Source organism: Gossypium arboreum, chromosome 3 (assembly GCF_025698485.1).
Source record: "Gossypium arboreum isolate Shixiya-1 chromosome 3, ASM2569848v2, whole genome shotgun sequence".
In the NCBI taxonomy this organism is placed as follows: domain Eukaryota; kingdom Viridiplantae; phylum Streptophyta; class Magnoliopsida; order Malvales; family Malvaceae; genus Gossypium; species Gossypium arboreum.
In genome coordinates this window covers 134,854,386-134,880,075 of record NC_069072.1, presented here as the reverse complement: position 1 = coordinate 134,880,075, position 25,690 = coordinate 134,854,386, and the positions used below count along the sequence as shown (strand labels likewise).

The window sequence follows — 25,690 nt, the reverse complement described above, 5'->3', positions numbered from 1 at the left end:
AGTTTCATGTGGCAACCATGATCCATGCACATGTCTTCCCTATTCCACTGCCTATAATTGAGCTGCTGCATACCCATTAATTAGGCAGCTATGTAAAGAAAAATATCTAAAAAGCTAAATTCAAACCATAATTCTGTATTCAAGCAAAACAATAATTCTCATTCTCACATGATAAGTTTAATTTCATTTGGTAATGTCAACCGATTGTGTACTGAGGTGAATATAGAAATTCTTTTAGAAAGGACCGAAATTAAATTTTAACTTTTATGATAGTAAAAATGTAATTTTATCATTTGAATGGTTTATATTTTATAAATTTTAAAGGATTAAATCATTTTTTTCATTTTAGGAATAAAAGTGTAACTTTACCATTATTAATTTAAAATTTTAAAAATTTAAAAGACGTAAATGAAAAATTTACCATTTTAGGGGGGCCGAGCCCTACCAGCCCTCCTTGGCTATGCCCCTGTTTGTGTAATTAAACAAAAGGTCTATTTAATTGAGATCTCCATAAACATATTCAAGGATATTTGAATACGATGAGATGTTAATAAGGCAATTCATTATTTAATTTTGAAAACTATTTTCTTATGCAAACCGTTTCACTTAAGAGTTTTGTCTTTCCTTTATTCCTGTCATTTTAGTTTTCGATGTTGATTCAAGTAATACGATGATGTGAAAAGACTTAAGAACGAGTGTAATGTACAAACCTGTTGACTTGACACTTAATTTATCTTCTAGTTTCTTTTTCTTTTTTATGAACTTTAAGAATAACTACGTAATAATATGCTCATGACATAGGTGAAAAAGATTTATATAATAAATTTATTAAAAAATATAAAATCAAATATAACTTCAATTGAAACGATAAAGTTGAGATAGTGAACACTTTAATGTTTAGATTTAAATATTGTGATTCTCATTATGTATATACTCTCTTTGTCTTACTAAATTGACAAATTTTGTCTTTTAATGGTTTTTTTCAAATTTGACTTATTGTTATTTAAATTTACTTATAGTTAAAATTTTGAAAAAATATATTATAAAAATTTCAATAAAATAGTTTTTAAACATATTTTTATAAATTTTAATTAATTAAAATATTTAAAATAATTTATGTCAAAGTTAAACAAATTTGACCTTTTTACCGGGAAAGAAAATAGTACAATTTTTTAAATTTATCAAAATATAAAATGACATAAATACGTTGAAAGTACTTATTATTTTGTAAGAACATAACAATATAGATAAACTTACACATTAGTTATTGACTTACACAATGCCTACTTTTAGTCATCAAACCTCCAATCCTTAAATCGAAAGAAAATACGTGTTTAAACACACTCGAATCACACTTTTTTAGTTGTTGTAATAACAATATTACCAATTGAATTAAGACTCAATCGACATTTAATTTATTTTTTTAATTTCAGCTTTGTGGGTATGCATAAACTATTTTTAAATATAAAATATGTTTGCCCTTCCTATTGAATTAAATTCCAATATTACAAAATAATAAAATTCATTTGTTATCATCTCTAGCAATATTTTTTTTTTAGAAACAAAGCAAGATAATTAATTATTTAATTGTATGTATATAAAAAGACGAAGTCAGAATTTATTTGGGGTTGAAATTAAATTGTATATTTTTACTATAGTAAAAATGTAATTTTATTATTTTAATAGCTTATATCTTTATAATTTTAAATGATTAAATTAAATTTTATTATTTTTAGGAGGTCAAAATATATTTTTATAATTACTAAAAATTTTAAAGGACTTAAATAAAATTTTTCCATTTTAAGCACAATTGGCCCTGCCAACCCTAGATTCACCGCTATATATATTTTCGATTAATAACTCTTGGAAGGTTTTTTGTCCTCTCAAACAATCACAAAACCTTGCAAAAGGTTAAAATAAAAGCTTTAAGAGAACCTTATTATTCAGTCCCTGTAGTTTAAATTTTAAAATTAAATTTTTCTACTTTTTTTAATTTAAAATTCTAGTCAAATTAATCTCATTAGTAAATTCTAATATTTAATTTCTTTCAATTATATGTCATGTCATATAAGTACAGTTTAATAAAATTTTAATTTGATAGATTTTGACAAAATATAATTTTAACGATTGAACTGAGTTTTTAAATAAAAAAAACCTAATTTTTAACTTTTTTGTAAGTACAGGGACTAATATAAAATTGTTTTAAAAATATAGGGACTAACAGCACATTTTAACCGTTCAAAACCATGTTTTGAATTGAACCTCCAACCACGACAACAACCATGGACTGATGAGTTAAACCGAGTTAAGCCACGTAATAATCTCAACTTCTAAAATTCTCACTTTCCAGCAAGTAAGGCGCCGTCCATTTGCAGAAACCTCTTCCAACTCTCTTAAAACTCAATAAATTTTCTTCTTTTTTTTTGTTGTATTTGTATTCTCTCATCAATATCCTTTGCATGTTTCTACCAATGTCTTCTCTCAAAACCCTTGCTTTCCTTTCAATCTTTCTTCTTTTGCATCTTAAGATTGCCAAAACTGACTTTCTATCCCCACTTTTATCACCCTTATTTGGTTTGTTCCTTTCCCATTCCATTTTTTTCCTTAATATTTCCTTTTTAGATGAAAAATTAATGTCTTTGAGATCTTTGGGTCTTTCTTTAACTTGGGGTTTTTCTTAATTTTTAAAGTTTTTTATGGTTGCAGATGATGTATGCAAAGAAGTGGAATGTGGCAGAGGAAAATGCAAGCCATCTATTAATGGAACATTGCCTTTTTATGTATGTGAATGTGATCCTGGTTGGAAGCAAACCTTTTCTGATAAACATGATCATGCTCATCTCAAGTTCCTCCCTTGCATTGTTCCCAATTGTAATTAACCTCCTTAAATTCTTTGTTTATTGCTTTTGATTTTGTGTGTATTCGTATCATGAATGTGAATTTGGCACTCATTTGATGATGATATGCAATGGGATTTTGTAGATTTTTTTACCTTTAGAAATTAGAAATGGTCTAGGGGTGGTTGTGTGATTACATCATGTGAAGAATGTTAGTATTTTGCTATTTTAGTTTATCATAATAGCATTGATTTCGGATTGAGATATGCTGCTAAATGATAAACATTTAGATTTGATAAGCATAATTAAAGTTGGTGATGGATGCCAGTCACACCCAAATTCATCACAAGATTGAGTGTCATAATGGTGAGGACCAAACGTTTGTCAATGTGTGATTGTAATATCTTAGCTAAGTCAAAGATTGCTGATCCGAAGATTTGACTATTTAATCTTACGATTGTTAAACCATAGCTATCGAATTATTTCGGGTTTGGGTTTTCTTTTAGGTTCGATGAACAATGTTTGTTCGGCAGCTCCATCCCCGGCGCAAAAGAAGGCATCCGTTACAGATCAGTCTGCCTTTGACAGTAAGTTGTGTACTATTTATGCTTTTGCGTTTGGTCATTTGTTATCGCTTCTTAATGCTGAATGCAGTACTTTGTCTCGGTTTTTCAGTCTGCAGATGGACTAATTGCGGAGGTGGGTCGTGCAACAAGACGTCACCGTTTATGTATGATTGTCAATGTTCAGAGGGTTACTTTAATCTTCTTAATGTCTCTGCCTTCCCATGTTACAAAGAATGTAAGAACATACTTTTATTTATAGCTAGCAGAAATCTATATAGGATGCTGTGTAACTCGGGATTTCTGGTTTCAAACCAGTATTCCGGAAGATTGCTGTTTGAGTTCGAACTTTGTGGTTTTTCCAGGTGCAATCGGATTGGACTGTGCTAACCTCGGGATCTCGTTGACGAATAAGTCTACTTCCGTAACACCAACACCATCAACGTCTCAAAACGACGTTAACCGAGGTAAGACAGGGCTTGCTATGATCTTAAACTCTCGATGATGCATATAATGCTTGCATGAATAAACGAAAATAACCGATTTCTATTTTTTTCCCCTCTCAGCTTGCTTGAAGCTGCTAGGAACTTGGCATTGGGTCATACTATTGGTATTGTTGTTGGCTATGGTTGCTTGATTTGTATAGATTTTTAACTCATGCACTACTTTGCCCCCTCGAATTCGAAGAGGACATTAAGCTTTTAAGCTCCCTTGAATCTGCAACCTCTAAACTCCCTTGAATCTGCAACCTCTTAGAATGCGTAAATTGGAGTTGATATTTCAATTGGCTTATGGGATGGTAGAGTTAGATATTATGTTTCAATGTAAGAATTTTCATTTCATATCAATAAGTATTTATGAGATTATGGCTCATTTTTTCTAATTCATTATCCGGACTAGGGATGACAATAGAGCCAGACAAGTGTTTTTGCTCGCCTTATCTGGACTTGATTTTTACTTTTATAATTACACTCAGCTCTGATCTCGAAATGATTTCTTTGATGTTGCCAAACATCTCAATCCATCCCAGTAAACTATACTCAAAGGTCACTAAACTATTAGTAGGTTTATATTTTGATCACTAAACTTCAAAAAGTTACAAAATGGTGATTAAATTATTTGAAAGTTTTCATTTAAGTCACTGAACTGTTAAGTTTTTTTTTAAAGTCCAAGTAGTGAATTCGAAATGATTGTTCAATGATTGATATGGTAAATTAGTACTTACTGGCGAGTAGAAGAACATATGTTATATCCAAATTGATTTGACAGTCAGTGTCAAACAACAGAGACTAAATTTGTTTGGATTTTAATTCACCGATTCTTAACTTTCGAATAGCTCGGAAACTATTTTGTAACCTTTTGAAGTCAAGTGATCAAAGCTTAAATTTACTAATAATTTAGTGACATTCGATATAATTTACCCAAAAAGAAATTACAAACTAAACCCAAAGTATTCTAGACCCAAAATTGTTCTAAGTTGTTCAACTTAGCCCAATTTTAAGAAGAACAAAAATAAAGTATTAGGCTGAAACAATTGGGTAATTGGACCTAGTGGGCTTTGTAGAATTGTTTTCTACAACGTACCAATTATTCGGCACCAATGTTGATCTAATAGGTTATAAATTTCAATATATAGAATAATTATTTTTAAAAAATTATTTTAAAATGGGATTTCTTGGGTTTTGTTCTATTGATTTTTTTATAATAAAATAGTATACCATATATTTTTTTTTAGACAATTGAGTCTTAACTCGATTTGCATGTATATTGTTGTTAACACAGGAAGACATCGGTTCGAGTGCGTTAAAGTGTATTATTCTCTTATTTATAGGTTGGGAGGGGCTACAGATAATTCTAAGTATTATCTCAAAAAGAACAGATATAATCGAAACCAGATTGTTAAAAAAATAATAGAGGAAAACTAATTTTTTTCAAAAATAGTATAGTATAACTTATTTCCACTTTTTACAATCATGTATGTTACCATAAAAAGAATTAGACCTTTCTCGTAATGGTACAATGGTTTTAAGATTAGTGCAAAAGTACCAAATTATGTCGTGCAATATCTACGGTTAATTCCGTAAATGGTCCTTATACTTTATCAATTTTTTTAATGTTGTATTTTAGTTTAAAATATTTATTTATGTATAGTATTAGCTCGAGTTTAGTTTGACCATGGATCTCAAATTTTGTTCAAATCTATCAATATTAATAAATAATTAACTTAAGCTCGTTTCATATTCGCAATTTCTTTTTACAAGAAAAGTTATTTTTCTTTAATATTTAATTTTTTAAATATAAACAACTTAACATATATTTTATTTCTTATATTACAGTATTATCATATATTGTTATAGATCTAAATTTTATATGATATAAATTACATAAAACATAATACTTATAATATATATACATAATTAAAAATAATCTGATCTAGTCGAACTCAAACTTTGAATATTGAAGTCTAAAATCCATGTTTAAACAAACCTAAATTCTTTTGCATGGGTCTATTTTTAGAGTCTAACATTTTTGTCTCAATCTTCTGAATATTGATCATTTGATTTAGAATCAGTCAGTTCTATTTTTCGATGGGGGCCAGGAAGGGATATAACTCAACTGTAGAATGTCACTTTGACGCGATAAAAGTCATCAGTTCGAGTCTAATTACTCCTAAACTCAGTGTGAGCTTTTCTATTTTGTTTTGCCCCTATCATAATCGATTAAGAATGAATAAAAGACTTGTAGGGTTGACGTGAGGGATAGGGATGGGAGTGATATTATGATTTGAAAAAAGTAATCCAATTCATGAGTAGATTTACTTATTTATAATTATTAATTTAAAAAATTATATTTTAATGAAAAAAATGGGAATTATATATATATATATATATTGAATGGTGGGGAATGGGATGGCCTATCTTAGCTAGCATCCACTAGGTTAAGGAATCGTCTAAAATTGGATAATGCCACTGCTAATGGTTTATTTCTTTATCTACAGCCAAGTTCTAAAACCCATTTTGGCCCCATCAACTTCAATTAGGCATTTAATTTCTCATTTGTTGCTATTTTATGTGCTGCCAATTAAAAATGCAATATAACCCTAAAATAATGATGAATTTGGTAATAGAAAAAGTGGTTTTTTTTATTGAGTCTTAGATTGGCATAAATATTGTTGTCAATGTAGGAAGACGTGGGTTTGAGTGTAACGAAACGCATTATCATTTTATTTATGGGTCAAAGAAGGGCTGTGAATAATTTTAAATATTGTGTTATAAAAAAACGAGTATTATCAAAATTTATAATGAAATTATTACGAATAAATTGTGTTAAACTTCGAATTCGAGAAATTAAGATATTAAAGTTTAAATTTGAATTATATGGTATAGCAGGGAATTAATGGGAAGACATTGATTGAAAATGAATGTGTTGACCCATTTTAAATGTGCATGTAAGAGATATACATGAAATTAATACTCCTTTTGTGAAGAAGATGGAGTTTCATAAAGAAAAAAAAAATCAAATTATGAGATAAGATAATGTGAGAATGTGATGTTTGTTGTCCACTCACCAGCATTCACATCTGATCTCCCTTGATGTTGTTTTGGGCCTTAATTATGAATTGGACCAACCTTTGTTGGCTCTAAATAATTGACATCTAACTTATACCAATCTCATTATAGGTTTAGCGATAAATTTGTGTGGATTTTTAGTTGATTAGTATGAGATTCAAGGTTCAATCATTATATTTGTAAACATTTTTTTCCCTTCTTTCATTATGGTGTATTGTTCTTTAGACTTCCGAAATTTAATTTTAATTTTCAAATCCAACAAGTAGAGAATTAAATTTCTAAAGAGTGCACGAACTAGGAATCTTTTTAAACCATCTTTGATTTATATCTAAATAAAACAATTTACAGAAAGCTTTGTTACAATATTTAGCCAATATAAAGTATTGAGTGCGATAATAAGACACATTATATTTTAAAGAGAGAGAACTCAAGTTCAAACACGAAAGATGACATTATGGAAAGGACAGTCACGAACCCAGAATAATTAATCTTTATAGACCATAAAACCGACCCGAAAAATACTATAATACCGATGCATATATTAACACTACTTAACCAAAATCTTTTTGAAGTGCATGTCCATTCCCCATTCATTAAAACCTTTCAATAATGTAAATTTAGAATAGTTGGTGACCAAGAAAAGAGAAAGATCAAATGGTGCCCTTAATCAAAGATTCCATTGATATTGAAATGGAAATTAAGGAGAGGGAAGGTAGTATTTGGTATTTGGTATTTGGGGGAAGTGGGAGCTTAGTAAAGAGAGAAAGAGAGAGAGAGAGAGCAATTGTATTTGTTTTTAATTTCATATATCCAAAAAAAGAAATTGTAGGGTCACCATTGTCATCCACAAACAATGGGTCTTTTTTGAAAATAAAAATAAAAATTGGTACAAAAACAATGAAATTTTGTGAAGCAATTTCAATGGACTTCCTTGAGCTTGAAAGTTGGTGGTGGGTTTTAATCTCCATTTAATTCCTACTTCTATTCATTTGCTTATGCCATTGTCCCCATCTCATCATTTCCATTTCCCTAAACCTATGCAAAAAGGAAAAAAGTAGTAATTTTTAATATATAATGAAGATGATTCATATCATTAGTATATAATTATACTAGGTTACTTTTATTTTATTTCTTTACACATTTAGTATATTTTTTCATAAATTGTAAATATAAATTTAATTTTTAATTTTAAATCGTTTTCAGGTTCAGTTTGTAGAATTTTAATTTGTATAGAGGGTGGTTATAATTTTGTCAGACACCCGTTACAAGTTACAAGTTCGAACTAAATTACTATTTATAAAATTAATTATGAAAGTTAGAATGATTTTTTGGATGAGTAAAAAAATAAAATAAATTTGCTTGTAAATGTAAGGAAAAAATATTGAGTATTATAATATAAAATAAACTTTTTAACATTGTTGTCAATATAGAAGGATCTCGGTTTGAGTCGCTTAAAACGTATTATTCTCTTATTTATGAATTATGATCAAAACTTATAATGAAATTATTTAAAAATAAAAAATATATAAAAAAAAGTTGAATGTCACTTAACCAAGTCATTTTCACTTATTGTCTATGTAAGAATTTTCTAAAATACAATTATGAATATTGTGATCTTTTAGTATGATTCAATAATCATAATCATCATCATAGGTTTGATATTTGCCAAATAAATTTGATTGAGAAAAAAGAAAAAAAATATCTCATTCATTCATTCGTAATTTTTTTCTTGGTATTCTTCATGTCTATTTTATATTTCATATTCAGGGTTCATGTCTGCAGCTCTTAATAATGTCGTCTTCAAAAATAAAAATAAAAACACATTATATTCTTTTAATTCATCTACAAAATCAAAAGACTCCAAGCAATAAATATCAAAATTAAGTTAAAAAGGAGACCAATGTCATTTTTAAGGTTATGAACTTTTGTTATACATTTTTCTACGAAGTCGAGATAAAATTATAATTTCAAAGGGCTTAAAACTGAAATTATCCCATTTATCCTGAGTATCAAAAGCCCTTATTTAACCCTCAAATTCTTGATTAGTTATATTCATTCGAAAAAGTTATTAGACATATAATTTCACTCAAACCCACGTTTATATGAATCTGTGACTATCAACATAAGCGCGAATCGATTAATAATATCTTAATAATCAAGGCCTATAAAAGAACACGTAGAAGTAGCAATGGAGTCTTAAATGATGAAAATGAGATCCCGCTGCCCTACCCACTCATTCATTCATTCACTCATTCTTCCACTTTCATCTGGTTTTTTTTGTCACTCTTTATCAATCCCAATCTCTTTGATATTTAATACCCAATTAGATTATAAAATAGCTTTCATGTATTTTTCCTATAGATTTCAAGTATCTTTTAAGTTTCTTTGATAATATATATATATATATATATATAACACACGGCCGCAATCATAAAAGTGATGATATATGTTTAATGAAGCCCTTATGAAAAGATAAAGATAAATAGAACAAGCAAATGCAATCATTTTCCTGTTCCATAGTGCCATCTTCCCCCTCTTTCTTCCCCCCTTTTTGGGGTTGGGTGCTATGGTGAATGATGAAGAAACTAGTAAAGTAAGCTTTGGCTCATATATATATATATATATATATATATATATATATATATCGGTGGAGTCAAAAAAAAAATATTTCAAGAGGGTTAGAATTAAATTATATATTTTTACGACAGTAAAAATATAATTTCACCATTTTAATAGTTTATATCTTTATAATTTTTAAAGTATTAAATCAATTTTTTATTATTTTTTGGGGTCATAGAGTGTAATTTTACCATTATTAATTTAAAATTTTATAAATTAAAAAAAACCTAAATGAAAAGTTTTTCATTTTTTGGGGATCGGGGTCTGCCAACCCTAGCTTTGCCATTGTTTATATCCATTTTTTAATACGAAATCTTAATTGGAATAGGGATGATATTGAAGTTATTAGGTTAAATTATGCAATTAGTTCATGTACTTAATGAAAGTTGTGGATTTAGTCCTTGTACTTTAATTTAGTCATTTTTAGTCTCTATATTTTTAAAATTTTAAAATTTCGGTCATCAACAGATGATAACTATTAAATTTATTAAGTCAAGTTTTGCTATTTCCAAACTGATGTAGCGAGCATATTATCATATGAGTAATGTAATGTCAACTTGTTATTTGCACATATTACTCACTAGAAATCCAGTTAATTGATTAACAACTGTCAATTATGTCAAGATTGAAATTTCAAAATTCAAAAGAATAGGAACTTAAATTGATCCAATCGGAGAAAATAGACAAAATACTAATATTATTAATTTCAACTAATTTCTTTTCAATTATCGTATTTTTGTAATTTTTTTATAATCTATATGTTTTTCTAGATTATATATATTCTGAATTTTTTTATATCTATTTCTATTTTTATATTCTAAAAATATTTGTTTTTAATATAAAGAATTTACGTGGTGCTTTATGATTAACTATAAAATTACTTTTAACATTTGTCAAAAAATAGATTAAAAAATCTAACAGAAGCATATTTTAAGCACTAACTTGGGAACTTGAATATATTTTAAACATCAAATTAAGACAAAAAAAAAAGTTTAAGTACCAAAACGAAAAAATAAATATACTTTAAGAATTAAATCATGAATTAAACTATTTTAAAACTATTTTCGCCGCACTAGAAACATTTTTTTCACCGGAGTTTTATGCCCAGATCAAAACTTTGAAACCCCATTGGTGAATCTTTTATATTAAATATTCAAACCTCATTGGTGGATTTTTCTTTATATTGGGTAGGATTAGGAATAAATGTTCAATAAAAAATTTTACCATCTCTTCATGCAAGTAAAGACAATTATTTTTTTTTTTTACTTTTTGTATCACTATCTTCTATTATGTTAGGGTTAATGTCACAGTTGATTTTTGAATTTTCACTCGAGATGTAATGTACTATTTGTAAAAAAAAAAAAAAAGAGTCCAATTTAATACAATTTTCCCTTGTATCAATGTACCCTAAAGCATTGATGTTGTTTAATTTACACACCAGCTGACAACAATAAATAAATAAAAGACACGTGTTAAAATAGAATTGGTTTTGAATTTTAAATATAATTTGTAGTTTTTTAAAATGGATTTTTTAAATTACTTATTGCTTAAAAATAAAAATAAAAATTAAATAATTTAATCAACATGTAAAATTTGTATCGGTTTATATTCAAAATCTAAAATCAATCATATAACAATATGTCGCATTCATTTTTTATTGTTGTCAAGTTAGCGTGTAAATTAAATGGTATTAAGGCATTGAAGGTACATTAGTACACAATAGAATTATACGTGTACCAGATTGAACATTTTTTTATACAAATATCATATTGCACATTAAATAAAAGTTTAGAGGAAAATTATGACATTAACTCATTATTTTTTAAAAATAATCTTACTAATTTAATTTTTTTAATAAATCAATATATATTATTATCAATCTATTTTGCTTTTCCATTTGTAATCTATTTTAATTTAAAAATCTTTTAAATTATCTATTTTACTTTTAATGATTTTAATTTAGAGATATTTAATTTTTATTCATTTACTATAATAATATATTTATATGATTATATATTAATTAAATTGTTTAAATAAATATATTACATATTGGGTGAATATTTTCATAATTTTTAATTATGTATTAATTTTTAATTAAGTTATAAGTTTAATCATATAAAAAATTAAATCTAATGTTTATAATGGTTCTTTTGTATTCTCGCATAATTCACCTTATCATTACCTCTATATTTACATCCAAACATATATATCTTACCGTCACCATTATTTTCAATCACACGAAATTAATCTCACCATCTATCCAAATGAAAATCACGTAACTTTAATTCAGATGTGGACACTACATACAAATATTGAATTTATATTAACCATAGCAAAAGTTGGACTCGAAAGAGACGTAGTAAGGTGTCGAAATAAAATTTTAAAAGTGTAATTATGAAAGAATAAAATTATTATTATTCTATTTAATCAACCTACATCTCTTATTTTAAAGTTTAAGGTTTGATATGACTAGTAACGATTAAGGGCTTTTTTAGAATGATGTTTACTTTCAGTGTGATGTATTTAGCTTTCTTTTTTTTTCTCATCTAATTTTACAGTCACCGCTGTTTTTACATTAATCGCAAGTAAACGTACAGCCCATCTAAAAGGACCCTAAATCAATATCGAGTTAATTTTTTTAAAACCCAAATTTTTTATTCACATGACAAGTTAAGAAACATCCACCTTAGGCATATGAAAATTGGAGAAACAATGGAATTAATGTCAATAAGTTAAAAGACTGTTGTTGTTTTAGGGGTAGATGGTGCATAGCTATCAATTTTGCATGACTTGACTCCTTTTCACGAGAAGTCACTAAAGGACTTGAATGAAATAAATGTGTCCCCCTTTTTTTTTTTTTGTAAATTATTTTACAAAATTAGTTTTGGTATCAAAGGAGAAGCACCTCATTTATAATGAATCAACATCACCATTAAATAATCGGTTTTCTAGCAATCTCAATGCCCTTTTTTTTCAATTGAAAATTATTTCGGATAATTTTTTATGAGTCGGATCGAATCAGATTTTAATAATATATATATATATATTATATGCTGATCACGTCATTAATTTACTGATAAAATTTATAAAATTTTAAGTTAATTAATATAAAATTCATTGTTTAATCCTTATGTTTATAAAAATATAAATTATAAACTTACCAAGTATTAACAATATTTAAAATGATTAAATAGGGTTATAGTAGAGGTGATGATGGGCCAGGTCGAGCCTCAATAGAATTTTAGACCTATTTTCTAAGCCCGAGCCCAGCCTAAAAAATGGGTCTAAAATTTTATAAAAAATAGCCCAGATTAAAATGTTAAAACTCGAGCCAGGCCCAACCGGGCCCTTCCGTATTAAAATTTTTATATAAAAACAAATTTAAAAATATAATACATCAAATTCACTAAAAATAGTAAAATAAGTGTTTCCCGATAAATTGGAAATAAAATTGAAAATTATATATACTTAAATAACACTAAGATATGTGCAACTTAGCAAGTAAATACCTCTAAAATAGTAGTAAAATTAACAACAAAATAAGAGTTATATAATATTCAAGCATTCACAATAAAATAATAGTAATATAATAGCGAAATGACACTAAAACAATGACAAAATAACAAAAAGAAAAAGTGAAAACAACAAGTTTTTTTTTTACAAATTCAGGTCAAGTTGAGTCTGGGCAAAAAAAAATTTACCCAATACCTCCTTTTTTTTTTTCAAAACCATTTTTCGAGCCATATTTTTATATGAACCTTCTTACTTTTCATACAGTTCCCGGTCTAATCCATAATCAGGTCTAGATTATAGTCCTACCATCCAATATCAGTTTTATTTACTATTCCATGTTCACAAAACCACCGTAACTAATATATACATATGATTCCCAAAATAATTAAAAACCAAATATTAGAAATAATTATAAATATTCAGACCAAAATACAATTTTACTATTTTAACCACATCATAAAACTAATTGAATTTGACCCATTTTTTTTAAAATAAAAAAAATTATAAACTCAACCCAACTTGAGCCATAATTACATCTACTTGAAAATTTGTCTTCAGTACTTAATTATACAACTTTTCTCCCACATATTCTTAGTTGACACAATCCTCAATAAACTTGTATTGAGATTACACTTCATTTTTTTCTTTGGTCATAGGCTTGAGAGTATTTATTGGAAAATGGAATGTTTTTCATCACTCTCATTAAAGAAGTACAAAGATTCTTCATTTTTTTTCTTCAAGTAATCCCACTTTTGCCCACTTATTTGACCCTAGGGAAACACTTTCTCTCATATGTTTCACATTAAATTAATTATTTTTACAATTAAATTCATAGTATGGAGATCAAAATCAAGATCTTTGTAGGCTGATAATTTTTGGGTCTTTTTTTTTTAATTAAAAAAAGTTGTTCCTTTCTATGCTTGAATCCACCAAGTATCAACTTGTGACACTGATAAAAGATAAATAATGGTGAGAAAAAAACAAAAAATATAAAATATTCTGAATAGTTTGAACAATGGAAAGATAGTTGCCTCAACAATGGGATATTGGAAATGTTCTTTTTGACAATGTTCAACAATCAAATTTTCTTTTGACATAAATGTTTGAGATAATGGCACTATTCTTACAACTATACTTTTAGGGTTAGTTTTATAATAAAAATGTTCTTAAATTATAAAATATTTTAATCGAGTTATCAAATTATCGATTGTATAAGTTATAGTCAATTTAAATATTAAATATCAAGTTATTGTGTGTTAATAAAAACTAGAAGGACTATTTTTATATTTACTACTTGAACTGTGTTAGATTTGAATTAACATTTAAGTTAAAGGTAATGGTTAGGTTGACAAAGTTCATAATCAATTTAAGATTTAAGCCAATATTTGAGGACATAGAGTGCAATTAACCCATTTTTTTATACAAACGTCTAAAACTACTTATAATTCGTCCCCAACCATTCAATAGGAGGATAAATGTGTTTCAATATACTCGAACTCACATCCTCCTGTATTGGCAACAATATCAATGCCAACCAAATTAGGACTCAGTTGGAACAATTAACCCATATTTTAAATACTTTTATAGAAGTAATTTGTATAAAATCATTACTTTTGTTTTTATTTTGTAAAATTTGAACCCGTAATAAGTTAATGAAACATTGATTAAATGATATGGTTGTAGTTTTGAATTCCGAAGATTTTGAGTCTTCTTATTTAAGTCTCGCTTGTTAGTTTAAAAAATTAGTTATATAATTTAGTAATTGTAATAATTAATTCAGATGGTTGTAAGTTACATAAAAAAAATTTATGTAATAAATTATTTAAATGTGGGCATTTTCAGGTGCACTAAATGGGGAATGTAAGCATATAAATAAACTTCCCAAAATTACCTATTAAAGTGAGTAAAAACACAGTAAAAATTAAAGGCAAAAGGGTTGGATGTATAATGTTCCATCAAAATCACATAATGTCAAAAGGGAAGTTAAAAAAAGCAAGGTAAAAATAGTTTAAAAGGTGGTTGAAGTTAAGAAAACAATAATGTGAAATGGGCAAGAATTGTCTTATCCACATTCATTTGGTTGTTGCAAGATATTGATTACATTTTGTAATGATTCAATTCTCTCTCTGTTTTTTTTACCCATTTCTTCTATTGAAAATTGTGTAATCCATAGAATAACTAGATAATTACACATGATGTGTGACATAAATAAATCTCGTGGTGATGTGTAATGATAAATTTTTTACAGTAAAATTAAATTAATTTTTTAACAGAAAAACCAGTTTATACTTTTTTTCTTTTCTTTTATGTGTAAAAAGAGTCTAAAAATATATCAAAACTTTACAAAGTAGAACCAAGGGATAGAGCACCCCTTGAACATCCTTTTCCAAAATTTCTTGAATTTTCAGAGGTGATGCGTCACATAAGTACAACTCTACCTTGTTTGCAAAGACCATTTTAGTTAAAATATTCGTTGATTGATTATTCTCTCTAGAAATGTACCGTACGAACCACCTTTTTTCTTGAGATAAAATTATGTTGAATTCTTCTAACGAGAAAAATACTTGATCTAGCTGAATTACGATCATAAATAACTTTGACTACCTCTAGATTGTCAGACAAGATAAGTACTCTATCATGCTATTGCTTTTGAAGCAGAAGCAGACCATCCAAGATTCTCCATAACTCGGCAATAAAAACTGAAGACTTTCCCAAAAATCGATTATAGCCTAATATCCATTTTCCTATTTTGTCCCGAATCACACTACCTACAGCACATAAATCAGAGACTAAATTGCTTTTGTTGTACAGAAATTAATTTATCTATTTTTTAATAAAAAAATAAAATATAATCTGACTTTTAATACAAAAATCTTTATGATATTTTTACCGAATATTTTAAATTTTTTTGGAGGGTTAAATATAAACTAAAGGAATTAAACAAAATTCTTTTGATTCTGAATTTTTACTGCTAAATTAACTAAAAGGGAACGGCTTTGTTGATTCTGTCAGAGATTTCTCTCTCCCTGCATATGTACTTGTTGTCTGTCATGTGGAAAGAAAAGGGACATGATCAGCTGATTCACCTGCTCCATGTCTTTCTTTGTTTTTATTACGTGGCAGTTATCTATTGGTTAATGGAAGTTGGACCCACTGTAACTAAAAGTGGGGCCTTGAGTAAGGTCTTAGTTTGATTGAAAATTTTAAGGAATTAGATGGTAAAATTACTATACAGGTCCAGCATTGTACAACATTTTGATCTGATTTTTATATAAAAACAAAAGTGTACATATATTAAGAATAAGGTACATGGTGATTTTTGTTACTATAAAACAAGCTGATTTTATATTTTATATTAGTGTTGCATCATTTAATTAATATTTTTTAAGCTTAAGCCTGTTTTAAGGACGAGTCGAGTAAAAAAAAACCAGTTTTACTATTTAAAATTAATAAAATATTAAAATTATATATTTTTAGTTGTTGTTTTTGTTAGAAAAATCCGGTTCAGAAAATGACTTTCAGTTACAACGGAAGTTTAAAAATTTTGAAAATCAAGTCGATTTGTGATATTTATAGCTATAACCCTTTTCACGAAAAGTACCTGCGTTTTATGAGACAGATCCAAAACATTCTTGGCTTTCAATCGAACAACCTTCTTTACTATCTTTGTACCCAAATTGCGTCGAGTGTAGACTTGAACAACAAGAATCAGGCACAACCAAAAACTATTTATTACTTTCGATAGGAAACCAATGAATAATTAATTAAATTCTATTTTCAAACTTCAATTATAATTTCATAATGAATAATGATTCAAAAACAATTATAATTTCATATTCAATGGATTCATAATAAATAATTAATTAAATTCTATTTTTAAACTTCAATTATAATTAATTAATTAAATAATGATTCAAAAACCTTAAATTAATTCTTAAGCCAATTCTATACATAGTGAGAAAACACATTCATTTGTGAATTCGACCCATTTCTCTAACTTCATCATTTCTATTCATTTTCGTTCATTTGTTTCTACATGCAATTCATTTATAGTTTTAATGAGTTAGAGGGGGGTTAATTAGGGTTCAAATAATTTATATTTAAATTTCTATTCCACTACAATATTGTGATTGAGCTCTCCATAATTACATATCATTATGAAAGTCACTTAATCAATACTCGTGTAATAACCTTGTTATAAATGTGTTACCCTCATAGGATATCCTTAATCTCTTTGGGATAAATTTGTTCTCCCAATATGATTATATTTTATCTTATGATAACCATTACATCTTCCTTCATAAAATAGTGAATTACTATCAAATAGTAATCAAGTCATTTATCACAAAGACAAACGATCCGTGACCACGTTTACTTTTATCATTTACCCTTTAGTTAGACTATGAATTCTACTATTGTGAATGATGCTACATATTGCAAAAGTCGTATACCCAGCGCACTAGCTTTCGGTTCTTTATCTATTTGAACTCAGGCTTTTGCTTACATCAAAGTATACAAGTCACGTATACATAGTCCATCATCCACTCAGGATTAATGTATGCCACACTATAAGCGCCACTAGCTTTTAGTTCATGTCAGATGTACTAACAGTCCAGTCAGTTACATATATGTCTCTATCTTCTGAGAGTCAACAGCTCCGATACTGAAGACAAAGTATCTCCCAATTGGACTTGATAGACAACATATTAGTCTTTCAATCAATTTGCTCATTTTAAATTAGGCTAATGAACACCTAAAACGCCCAAATCTGATACCAAATGATAAAGGTTGAGAAGGATGAACGCGAAAGCGGATCGTAAAGTTTGTCAAAATCGCGGATTTGCCTTAGGGCTCTAGACGTTCGGAAAGAAACTTGGATTTTTCTTGACACAACCTGAAATGAAATTAAATCCAAGTTAGATAAAATAATTAAAACAAATAAAAAATCAAGGATTCAGGAAGTGAATAAAGAAGATAAATGGAAAGATAGAAGCGTGGCGTGTAGAAGTCCTAAGAAGCCTTGGAAACACGAAGAATCCACAACCCCTTCAAGCGGCTCTAATTTCCCTCCAAGATAAAAACCTTGGCAAGAAAAAGTTTGAAGATGATCCCACAATCTAAAAAGATTGTTAAAACTCTTCTAAAAGAAACTCAAGAGAAATTCTTGAAAAGAAAAAACTCATAGAGAATTTATTAACTCAAAAGAGAAATAGAATAATAATCAATTGTCCCCCTGTACAATGCAAAGGCCTATATATAGGCTAGATAAATAAATCTAAATAAAACTCCTAAGTATACTAGAACTCTAATTTAATCTAAACAAGAAGTAGTTTTAAACTAAACTTTCTTGTTAACATAAAATTCTAAATAACTTAAAATACTTAATAATTATCAAAATTCGGAATAAAATAATAATAAAATAATAAGAGCTAATAAACAAAATATTGTACTTATATATAATAAAAATTAAGCCTAAAACTTAAACCCAATATGAAATGTCTAAGCTTGTAAGATCAATTGGGGTTCTTGAAGTGAAATGCTTAAGCTTGTTAGCATTTTCCACATGGGCTTGTCGTCATAGATTGAGAGTTTAGGCCCACAAACATAATTAGTCTCTTCTAATTCATCATTACTCCAGAATTTATTGTCTTGAAACTTCAACTCTTCTTCTTGAATTTTTTTCGTGATAAAGTCTTGAACCACTAAGTTGAGTTTTGACTTTATTTGTTTGGATTTGGATCTCGTAATTGGGCCTTGAGGAAAACTAAACTCATCTCTATTATGGCATTTGAATTGGGCTGAGTTACTCGTATCAGCTAAGGACATGTTTAAGTTCATCTACTAATACAAGTTGTACTTTCGTATTACAATCTGACCACATAATACCATTTACTATTAATTAAACATTAGATAACAGTGAGCTAATATTTGCTTCCATTTTGCTTTGTTTGAAAATATATTGAGGACAATATAAAAATGATGTTATAATATGTGTATTTTATTAAACCAATTTACTCGAAAAATACAAGTATACATATATGAACATACTACACTTATATCACCAGATCCAACAATTTTAAACATTTTTATATTTAAATTTTAATTTAAAAATACTTTTTTATTTAAATTGAATTCGGGTCAGACTAAGTTAGTTTGAAATGCAAAATTCCCTGCCCAAACTTGGCCTAAGTTAAGCCTAACTTATTAGATCGGGTGAGCTACTCGACCCCTAGACAGACCTAATTCCCCTCTCCCTTTTAAGATTTCAAAAATTGATTTGAATGAGTAAGCTTACATTCCTACAAGTATAAATATTCTGGATTGCATGTTATATGCAATTTTTTTTAATATTTTGCTTTAATCATGAAATACAATTTTAGTTTTGATTTTGATATTTCTTGACCAATATGAGGTTAAGTTGTAATATAATAAACTCGTTTTCTTTACAACTTAACCTCATATGATAACAATAACCTTAATTATTATTAATTAAATTACATTAATTTTTAATTAATTGTTATCATAAGTGAGGGTTTTCATTATTAATTCTTTTTTATAATAATTTCTATTAGTTTAGAAAATTTAAAAATTTTGCATATTATTATCTTTTTTTTCATAGTTAAATTTTATTCTCGGTATAATTTAATAATTTTTTTATAATTAAGGAAAATTTAATAAAATGTACTTTTAAGTTTTACATATCGTCAACCAAATAATAAAATTTTACATTCTAGCCAAATGAACCAAATGACATAACCTTACTAATATGGTAATGTGCTATAGGGGCATTTAGTTCACGAAATGTAAGATTACTTAACATGTTATCGAGTATGTTAGATTCATGTTTAGTTTATTTAGTTGGAATATAAGATTTTGTTGTTTGATTGACAAAATCTGAAATTACTTGAAAGTAAATTTTTAATATGTATAAGTAAAAAATGTTAGAATGTGGACTTAGTGTCACTACCTTATTAATCGAGAAATCATTGATTAACAAGATGAAACCAGTATGTTTGATGCATGTTGTCAAAGGATCCTACAAATGCATAATGAGGATTCTAATAATGATGCCTTTACACTGATTTGATTGGTTTTGATGTACTCATTTAATGCAGTTTTTTCCACTTAAAAAAATTATTGCCTCAATGCATTTCTCTTAACCGTATGCCATTCATTCAAGGGATAAGCATTTTGGAGAATATTTGACTAGATACGGAGCTTACAGGTTATGGTATATCCTCATCCCTATGATGTGCATTGAAGTTTTACCTTCAAAAAGCCATTGATTCAATGAGTGGAGAATTTTTTTTTTTTTTTTTGAGGTGGTTCTCAAAGCAAAAGGTTTCCTCCTTCCTTTATTACTTGGATTATGGGATGCATAACTAGTCCAAGATTTTCAATCTCTGAAAATGAAAGCTTAAAAGGATATTTCTGAAGAGAGGGATCTCTTGTCCCTATACATCTTTGTTATTGTTATGAATATTCTATCTTGCATGCTTAATGTGGCTAGAGCTAGCAACATTTTTCAGTATTATCTTAAATTTTAGAAGAATGAGTTAACTCATGTGCTCTGGGGATGACTTGCTCATTTTTGTCAAAGGAAAAATGGAGTTTTTTTTATTGGAGTTCAATGAGTTCAAAACTTTTAGTAAAATAGTTAATTGAATTTTAGCTTGATTAGTATGGACATTGTAGTCATGTAGGAGGACGTGGGTTCGAGTGTGCTGAAGCATATTATTCTCCTATTTATAGATTGAAGAGGGACTATGAATAGTTCTAGACATTATGTAAAAAATTTTTTCTAACAAAATAGCAAATATAACATAGATTGCCCAAAACTTTCCAAATGATTTATGCATATAAAAGGTTTTACAAATGAAAATAATGCTTGATATAATAAGATGACCATTTCAGTATATATGTTGGGGACTAATTTAAAATAAAAAATTAATTATTTTAATATTCGTAATTATTCTTGCTAATAACATTATCTCTAAAATTTGAAATTAGGAGTGGCACGGTTTTAATTCCTTAAAATGGAAAAATTTTAATTTAGATTTTTAAAAATTTTAAAATTTAAAATTAGTAAAGGTAAAATTACACTTTGACCTAATTAAAAATGATAAAATTTAATTTAATCCTTTAAAAATTATAAAGATATAATTTATTAAAATGATGAAATTATATTTTACTATCATAAAATTATAATTTAATTTCGATTCTCTAAAAAATTTCTAACTTTACGTTTGCCACTGAACCAAGAAATTGTTAGCTAATAAGGGTACTTGATAAACTCTAAAAAAATTATATATATTTAGAAGATGATAATAAGGATTATCAAGAATTAAACTTGACCGATTAAATTTTAACTCGATTTACGTTATAAATTATTTTACGGTAATATATTTTATTCAATAGAGATGGAAAAGAATATTTGTCTAAAAATTGTGAAACGTTATTTAAAAAAAATAGATAGTATTTGTTCCCACTTAATTCATTAAGCAATATTTCTGACTTCGAGAATACTAAAAGTGGCAAACATAACCCGAGATGTACTGATTCTTACTTCAATGATTAATCCCTGCCGTCCGATTTAATTACCACACTTTACCTGATCATCAAGCGCGTGACGGTGACACCAAAAAAAAAGCCATATTTCCAATTTTATCCTCGTCTACTTTCTCGAAATTACTACTTTATCATCCTGAATTAAAAAAAAAAAAAAAGGAGTGCTGATCATTTCATTCCCTGTAAACACTGTCACACTCTATAAAACTCATCACATTTCCTTCTCTCACAAAAAAAGAAAAACCTTTCCTTCCCCAAAAGAAAAAAAAATGGAGAAACCCGTTGTGCAACCATGGAGACCGGAGCTGATACCGGTGCCGGTTCCGGCACCGTTTAGGCCACCGGAGACGCCGTTGGAACCAATGGAGTTCTTGTCACGTTCATGGAGTGTTTCAGCTTTGGAAGTTTCAAGGGCTTTAGCTCCTTCTCAGCCTCATCCTTCCTCATCGTCCCATCAAATGTGCTTGAAAGGTTCTTCTTCAAGTGGTAATGTCGTTATACAAGAAGACATAGCCGGTGAACTTGAAGAAAACGGGATAGTTTCAGGCAACCCTTTCTCTTTCGCTTCATCTGAAACTTCCCAGATGGTCCTTGAAAGAATCATGTCACAATCGGTAAGTTTAGCAAAAAAAAAAAAAAAACCTATGTCAAGACAAAAGGAACATCTTTTTATTTTTTTGGTTTTATTGTTTACCTTGTAAAACAAAAATTCTATTGTTTCAAAGGTTTTCTATTTTGTCTTTTAACAGCAAGAAGTATCTCCAAGAACATCCGGCAGGTTATCTCATAGTAGTGGACCATTAACAGATAGCCCCCCTGTTTCACCTTCTGAGATTGATGATGTTAAGGTTTGTTTTTATATTTGAACCCATGTCTATATTTTGCTGTTTTTTTTTATCATAATATTCGAATTCGAAACAACAACGAGCTCTTTGTTTTTTCAAAAATGGACACATTCAACGATAATTTGTTAAATACGAAGTATAAAAACCAAAAAAAAAAAAAGGAAAAAAAAATTGGGAGAATTATTTGGTTTTATCTTTAAAGGAATTGAAATTTTGTGGATAAGTGCTTGTTTTTTTACCACAGTTTTAGGCAGTTTCTGAGTCACTGACTCAGTAACATAAATCTCAGGCTTTCTCAGAGACAGATGGAGAAGAAAGTGAGAATGGGCTCCTCTGTTTTTGCTTCACTTTATTCAATGTAAATAATTTTTTTTTAAAATGATAAATGATGGTCTTTTTAAACAAAAAAAAAAAAAGCTGTTTCCTTTCATTATTTCAATGGAGGTTACACTTACAGCTTAGTACTGAGTTTTTTTTTTTTTGAATTATCAATGTTGCCCTTGTCTGTTTTTTAGTTTCTGTCTGAAAATTTTGTTACGTTCTTTTGGTATGAGTCCGTACGCGGGGCGCGTTGGTCCCTATAACGATTTGTTTTACCTTTCATAAAATTGGAAGCTTTCTTTAATGGCGGTGGTTGTTTGTTATGATATTAAGTTTCTTTTCTGTTTTTTTTTAAAAAATTAATGGCTGTGGATGATTTCAATTTTGCAGCAATTTTGCCGCGCTAGTAATTCCCTCAACATGCAGTACCGTACAAACACGGGGATAGGGGCGGCTACTCCTGCGACAACTGCCGTGACGGGTGGTGGGAAGACAGTGGGCCGATGGTTGAAGGATAGAAGAGAGAAGAAGAAGGAAGAAACGCGGGCTCAGAACGCTCAGCTACATGCAGCCATTTCTGTTGCCGGGGTAGCGGCAGCCGTGGCAGCTTACGCGGCAGCCACTGCTGCTTCCTCAAGTGCTGGGAAAGATGAGCAGAGGGCAAAGACGGACATGGCTGTGGCATCGGCTGCCACTCTTGTTGCTGCACAATGCGTGGAGACAGCTGAAGCCATGGGAGCCGAGCGTGATCATTTGACCTCCGTCATCAGCTCCGCCGTCAATGTCCGGTCTGCCGGAGATATCATGACCTTAACTGCTGGTGCAGCAACAGGTATACATATACATACATACATACATATAATTTGAAATTGAAATGGTTGAATTAATGGTGGGAAATTGTTATCAATGGCAGCATTACGAGGGGCAGCCACATTGAAGGCAAGGGCATTGAAAGAGGTATGGAACATAGCAGCTGTAATCCCTGTTGAAAATAATAAAAATGGTGGCAATGGCAGCAATGGGAGCTCCAATGGCAGCTTTAGTGGTGAGCTTCTCCCTGAAGAGAATTTCTTGGGAATCTGCAGCAGAGAATTGCTTGCCAGAGGCTGTGAGCTTCTCAAGCGCACGAGAAAAGGTAAACACAACACTCGCCCGAGTCCGGGTATCATCGAACAAGGCCATTTTGACACGATGTTTACCATTGTTGTGAATATTGCAGGTGATCTTCACTGGAAAATTGTCTCTGTTTATATCAACAGAATGAACCAGGTACCCATACCAAATTGCTCAATTATTGTCGAGCGGAAAAGGATTTGTGATCAAGTCTTGAGTTCGATTATGTTCTATTATTGGGGAATCAGTCTTATTTGCTTCTTTTGTTTAACATTCTTTTGAAACTTCTTTTTGTTACAAGGTTATGTTAAAGATGAAGAGTAGACATGTTGCTGGGACCATCACAAAAAAGAAAAAGAGTAAGTGATTATTAGCTTTGTCTTTCTCTAATAATGTGAAAAATAAAATAAATTCAGAAATGGATGTGGTGCTTTCTTTGTTCCATTTGGGGATTTGAGAAAGCTAAAAGTAAAAAAGAAAAATCAAAAGGGATTGTCTTTAACATTCTTCAATTTTTTTTTCTGCAGATGTTGTCTTGGAGGTGATTAAAGATATGCCAGCATGGCCCGGCCGCCACTTGCTCGAAGGCGGGGAAAACCGGAGATACTTCGGGTTAAAGACGGTTATGCGTGGGGTCGTAGAGTTCGAGTGCAAGAGCCAAAGAGAGTATGATATTTGGACTCAAGGTGTATCAAGGCTGCTATCCATTGCTGCTGAGAAGAACAATAGAAATAGGATTTGAAGCTTTGGGTTCACATTCAGGGAGTGAAATTTGACAGGAAGGGTATACATATTTGGGGAAATTTTAGCCATTTAGGATCTCAAATGCTTTCTTGGAACATATTTGATATTTGGGGTTGTTTAATATTGTATAAAGTTGGAAATTAAAGGGAAAAAAAAAGTTATCCTAATGGATTTGTGGGCAATTTTTTAATTTTTGAACTTAAAAAAAAAAAAAGGGTAAAGCTGTTTTGAATGAAAGTACCCAAATGCATGTGATCCAAGTTGCTTTGTTCTTTCACTATTGAGGAAACACAAAATTTGGGGTATCTTGGACTAGGGGGATGGTCAAAAAGGAGAAGAAAGGGATCCCATCTTGATGAAGGAATATATATATATATATATATATATATATATATATGTGTTCTTTATTATATATATTTTCATGTGAACTAAAGTTTTTTTCTTTTTCTTTTGTTTTTTTTTTTTATAAATTACCCCTTTAGCTCTAGGATTTAGGTGGTGTTGTTTATGGTGGGACTATGATTGTAATGGCTTGGACTTGGTGAATCAAGGACTTTGATAAGAATATTTTACCTTTTATTAGTTAGAATGTACAAGGAATTTTTATTTGTTGTTGGATTATGATATTTTTTTTATATAAGATAATGGAGTAGACAAGGACATAGATTCTAGTTGTGAATGTTTGAAATTATAACAATCCCTAAGAAACTGTTCCAAATAATGCCTTTTTCAGACTTGGATCAACACTGAGATGGATCCATGCTATCATGCAATATTTTAATTGAAATTGTATAATGGGTTTGCTTTGTTTATGGCAGATTGTTTATTTTTGGGGTGATGAGCTCATGCTATTGAAATGAAAAAGGTTGATGTTGTCCAAATGTTAAAGGATGCTATTGCTAACCCAAGAATTTCATAACAACCTTGCTTTCCTCTTGTGGCTCTAAAACTCAAAAAAAAAAAAAAAAAACCTAGATTTCTGTCTTACTTGATCCACA

At 29.0% G+C, this 25,690-nt stretch overlaps 2 protein-coding genes across 3 annotated transcripts; both read left to right on the top strand.

Moving 5' to 3' along the window:
• Positions 1–2,288: 2,288 nt before the first annotated feature.
• On the top strand, positions 2,289–4,283 carry LOC108475656 (uncharacterized). Its single transcript, XM_017777643.2, has 6 exons — positions 2,289–2,574; positions 2,707–2,871; positions 3,344–3,424; positions 3,513–3,638; positions 3,766–3,867; positions 3,967–4,283. Exons 1-6 carry the CDS (start codon positions 2,460–2,462, stop codon positions 4,035–4,037), a joined length of 660 nt encoding a protein of 219 aa, XP_017633132.1. The 5' UTR covers positions 2,289–2,459; the 3' UTR covers positions 4,038–4,283.
• A 17,543-nt stretch (positions 4,284–21,826) lies between these two features.
• Positions 21,827–24,859, top strand: LOC108474601 (VAN3-binding protein-like). 2 transcript variants are annotated; one of them, XM_017776579.2, is made up of 7 exons: positions 21,827–22,283; positions 22,419–22,517; positions 23,226–23,667; positions 23,749–23,970; positions 24,055–24,104; positions 24,250–24,307; positions 24,476–24,859. In XM_017776579.2, the coding sequence occupies exons 1-7, from the start codon at positions 21,939–21,941 to the stop codon at positions 24,688–24,690; spliced, it is 1,431 nt and encodes a 476-aa protein (XP_017632068.1). In that variant the 5' UTR covers positions 21,827–21,938; the 3' UTR covers positions 24,691–24,859. The 2 variants fall into 2 exon arrangements, with proteins under 2 accessions (XP_017632068.1, XP_052881962.1); XM_053026002.1 differs by lacking the exons at positions 21,827–22,283; positions 22,419–22,517 and adding an exon at positions 22,533–22,831.
• Positions 24,860–25,690: the final 831 nt, after the last annotated feature.

What these genes read in the sequence shown, in the direction of transcription:
- LOC108475656 (XM_017777643.2), top strand. Translation starts at nt 2,460, where the DNA reads ATGTTTCTACCAATGTCTTCTCTCAAAACCCTTGCTTTCCTTTCAATC. An exon ending in AGATCAGTCTGCCTTTGACA is followed by an intron (nt 3,425 to 3,512) that starts GTAAGTTGTGTA and finishes TCGGTTTTTCAG; the next exon opens with TCTGCAGATGGACTAATTGC. An exon ending in TCAAAACGACGTTAACCGAG is followed by an intron (nt 3,868 to 3,966) that starts GTAAGACAGGGC and finishes TTCCCCTCTCAG; the next exon opens with CTTGCTTGAAGCTGCTAGGA.
- LOC108474601 (XM_017776579.2), top strand. Translation starts at nt 21,939, where the DNA reads ATGGAGAAACCCGTTGTGCAACCATGGAGACCGGAGCTGATACCGGTG. An exon ending in TCTCAAGCGCACGAGAAAAG is followed by an intron (nt 23,971 to 24,054) that starts GTAAACACAACA and finishes TGAATATTGCAG; the next exon opens with GTGATCTTCACTGGAAAATT. An exon ending in ATATCAACAGAATGAACCAG is followed by an intron (nt 24,105 to 24,249) that starts GTACCCATACCA and finishes TTTTGTTACAAG; the next exon opens with GTTATGTTAAAGATGAAGAG.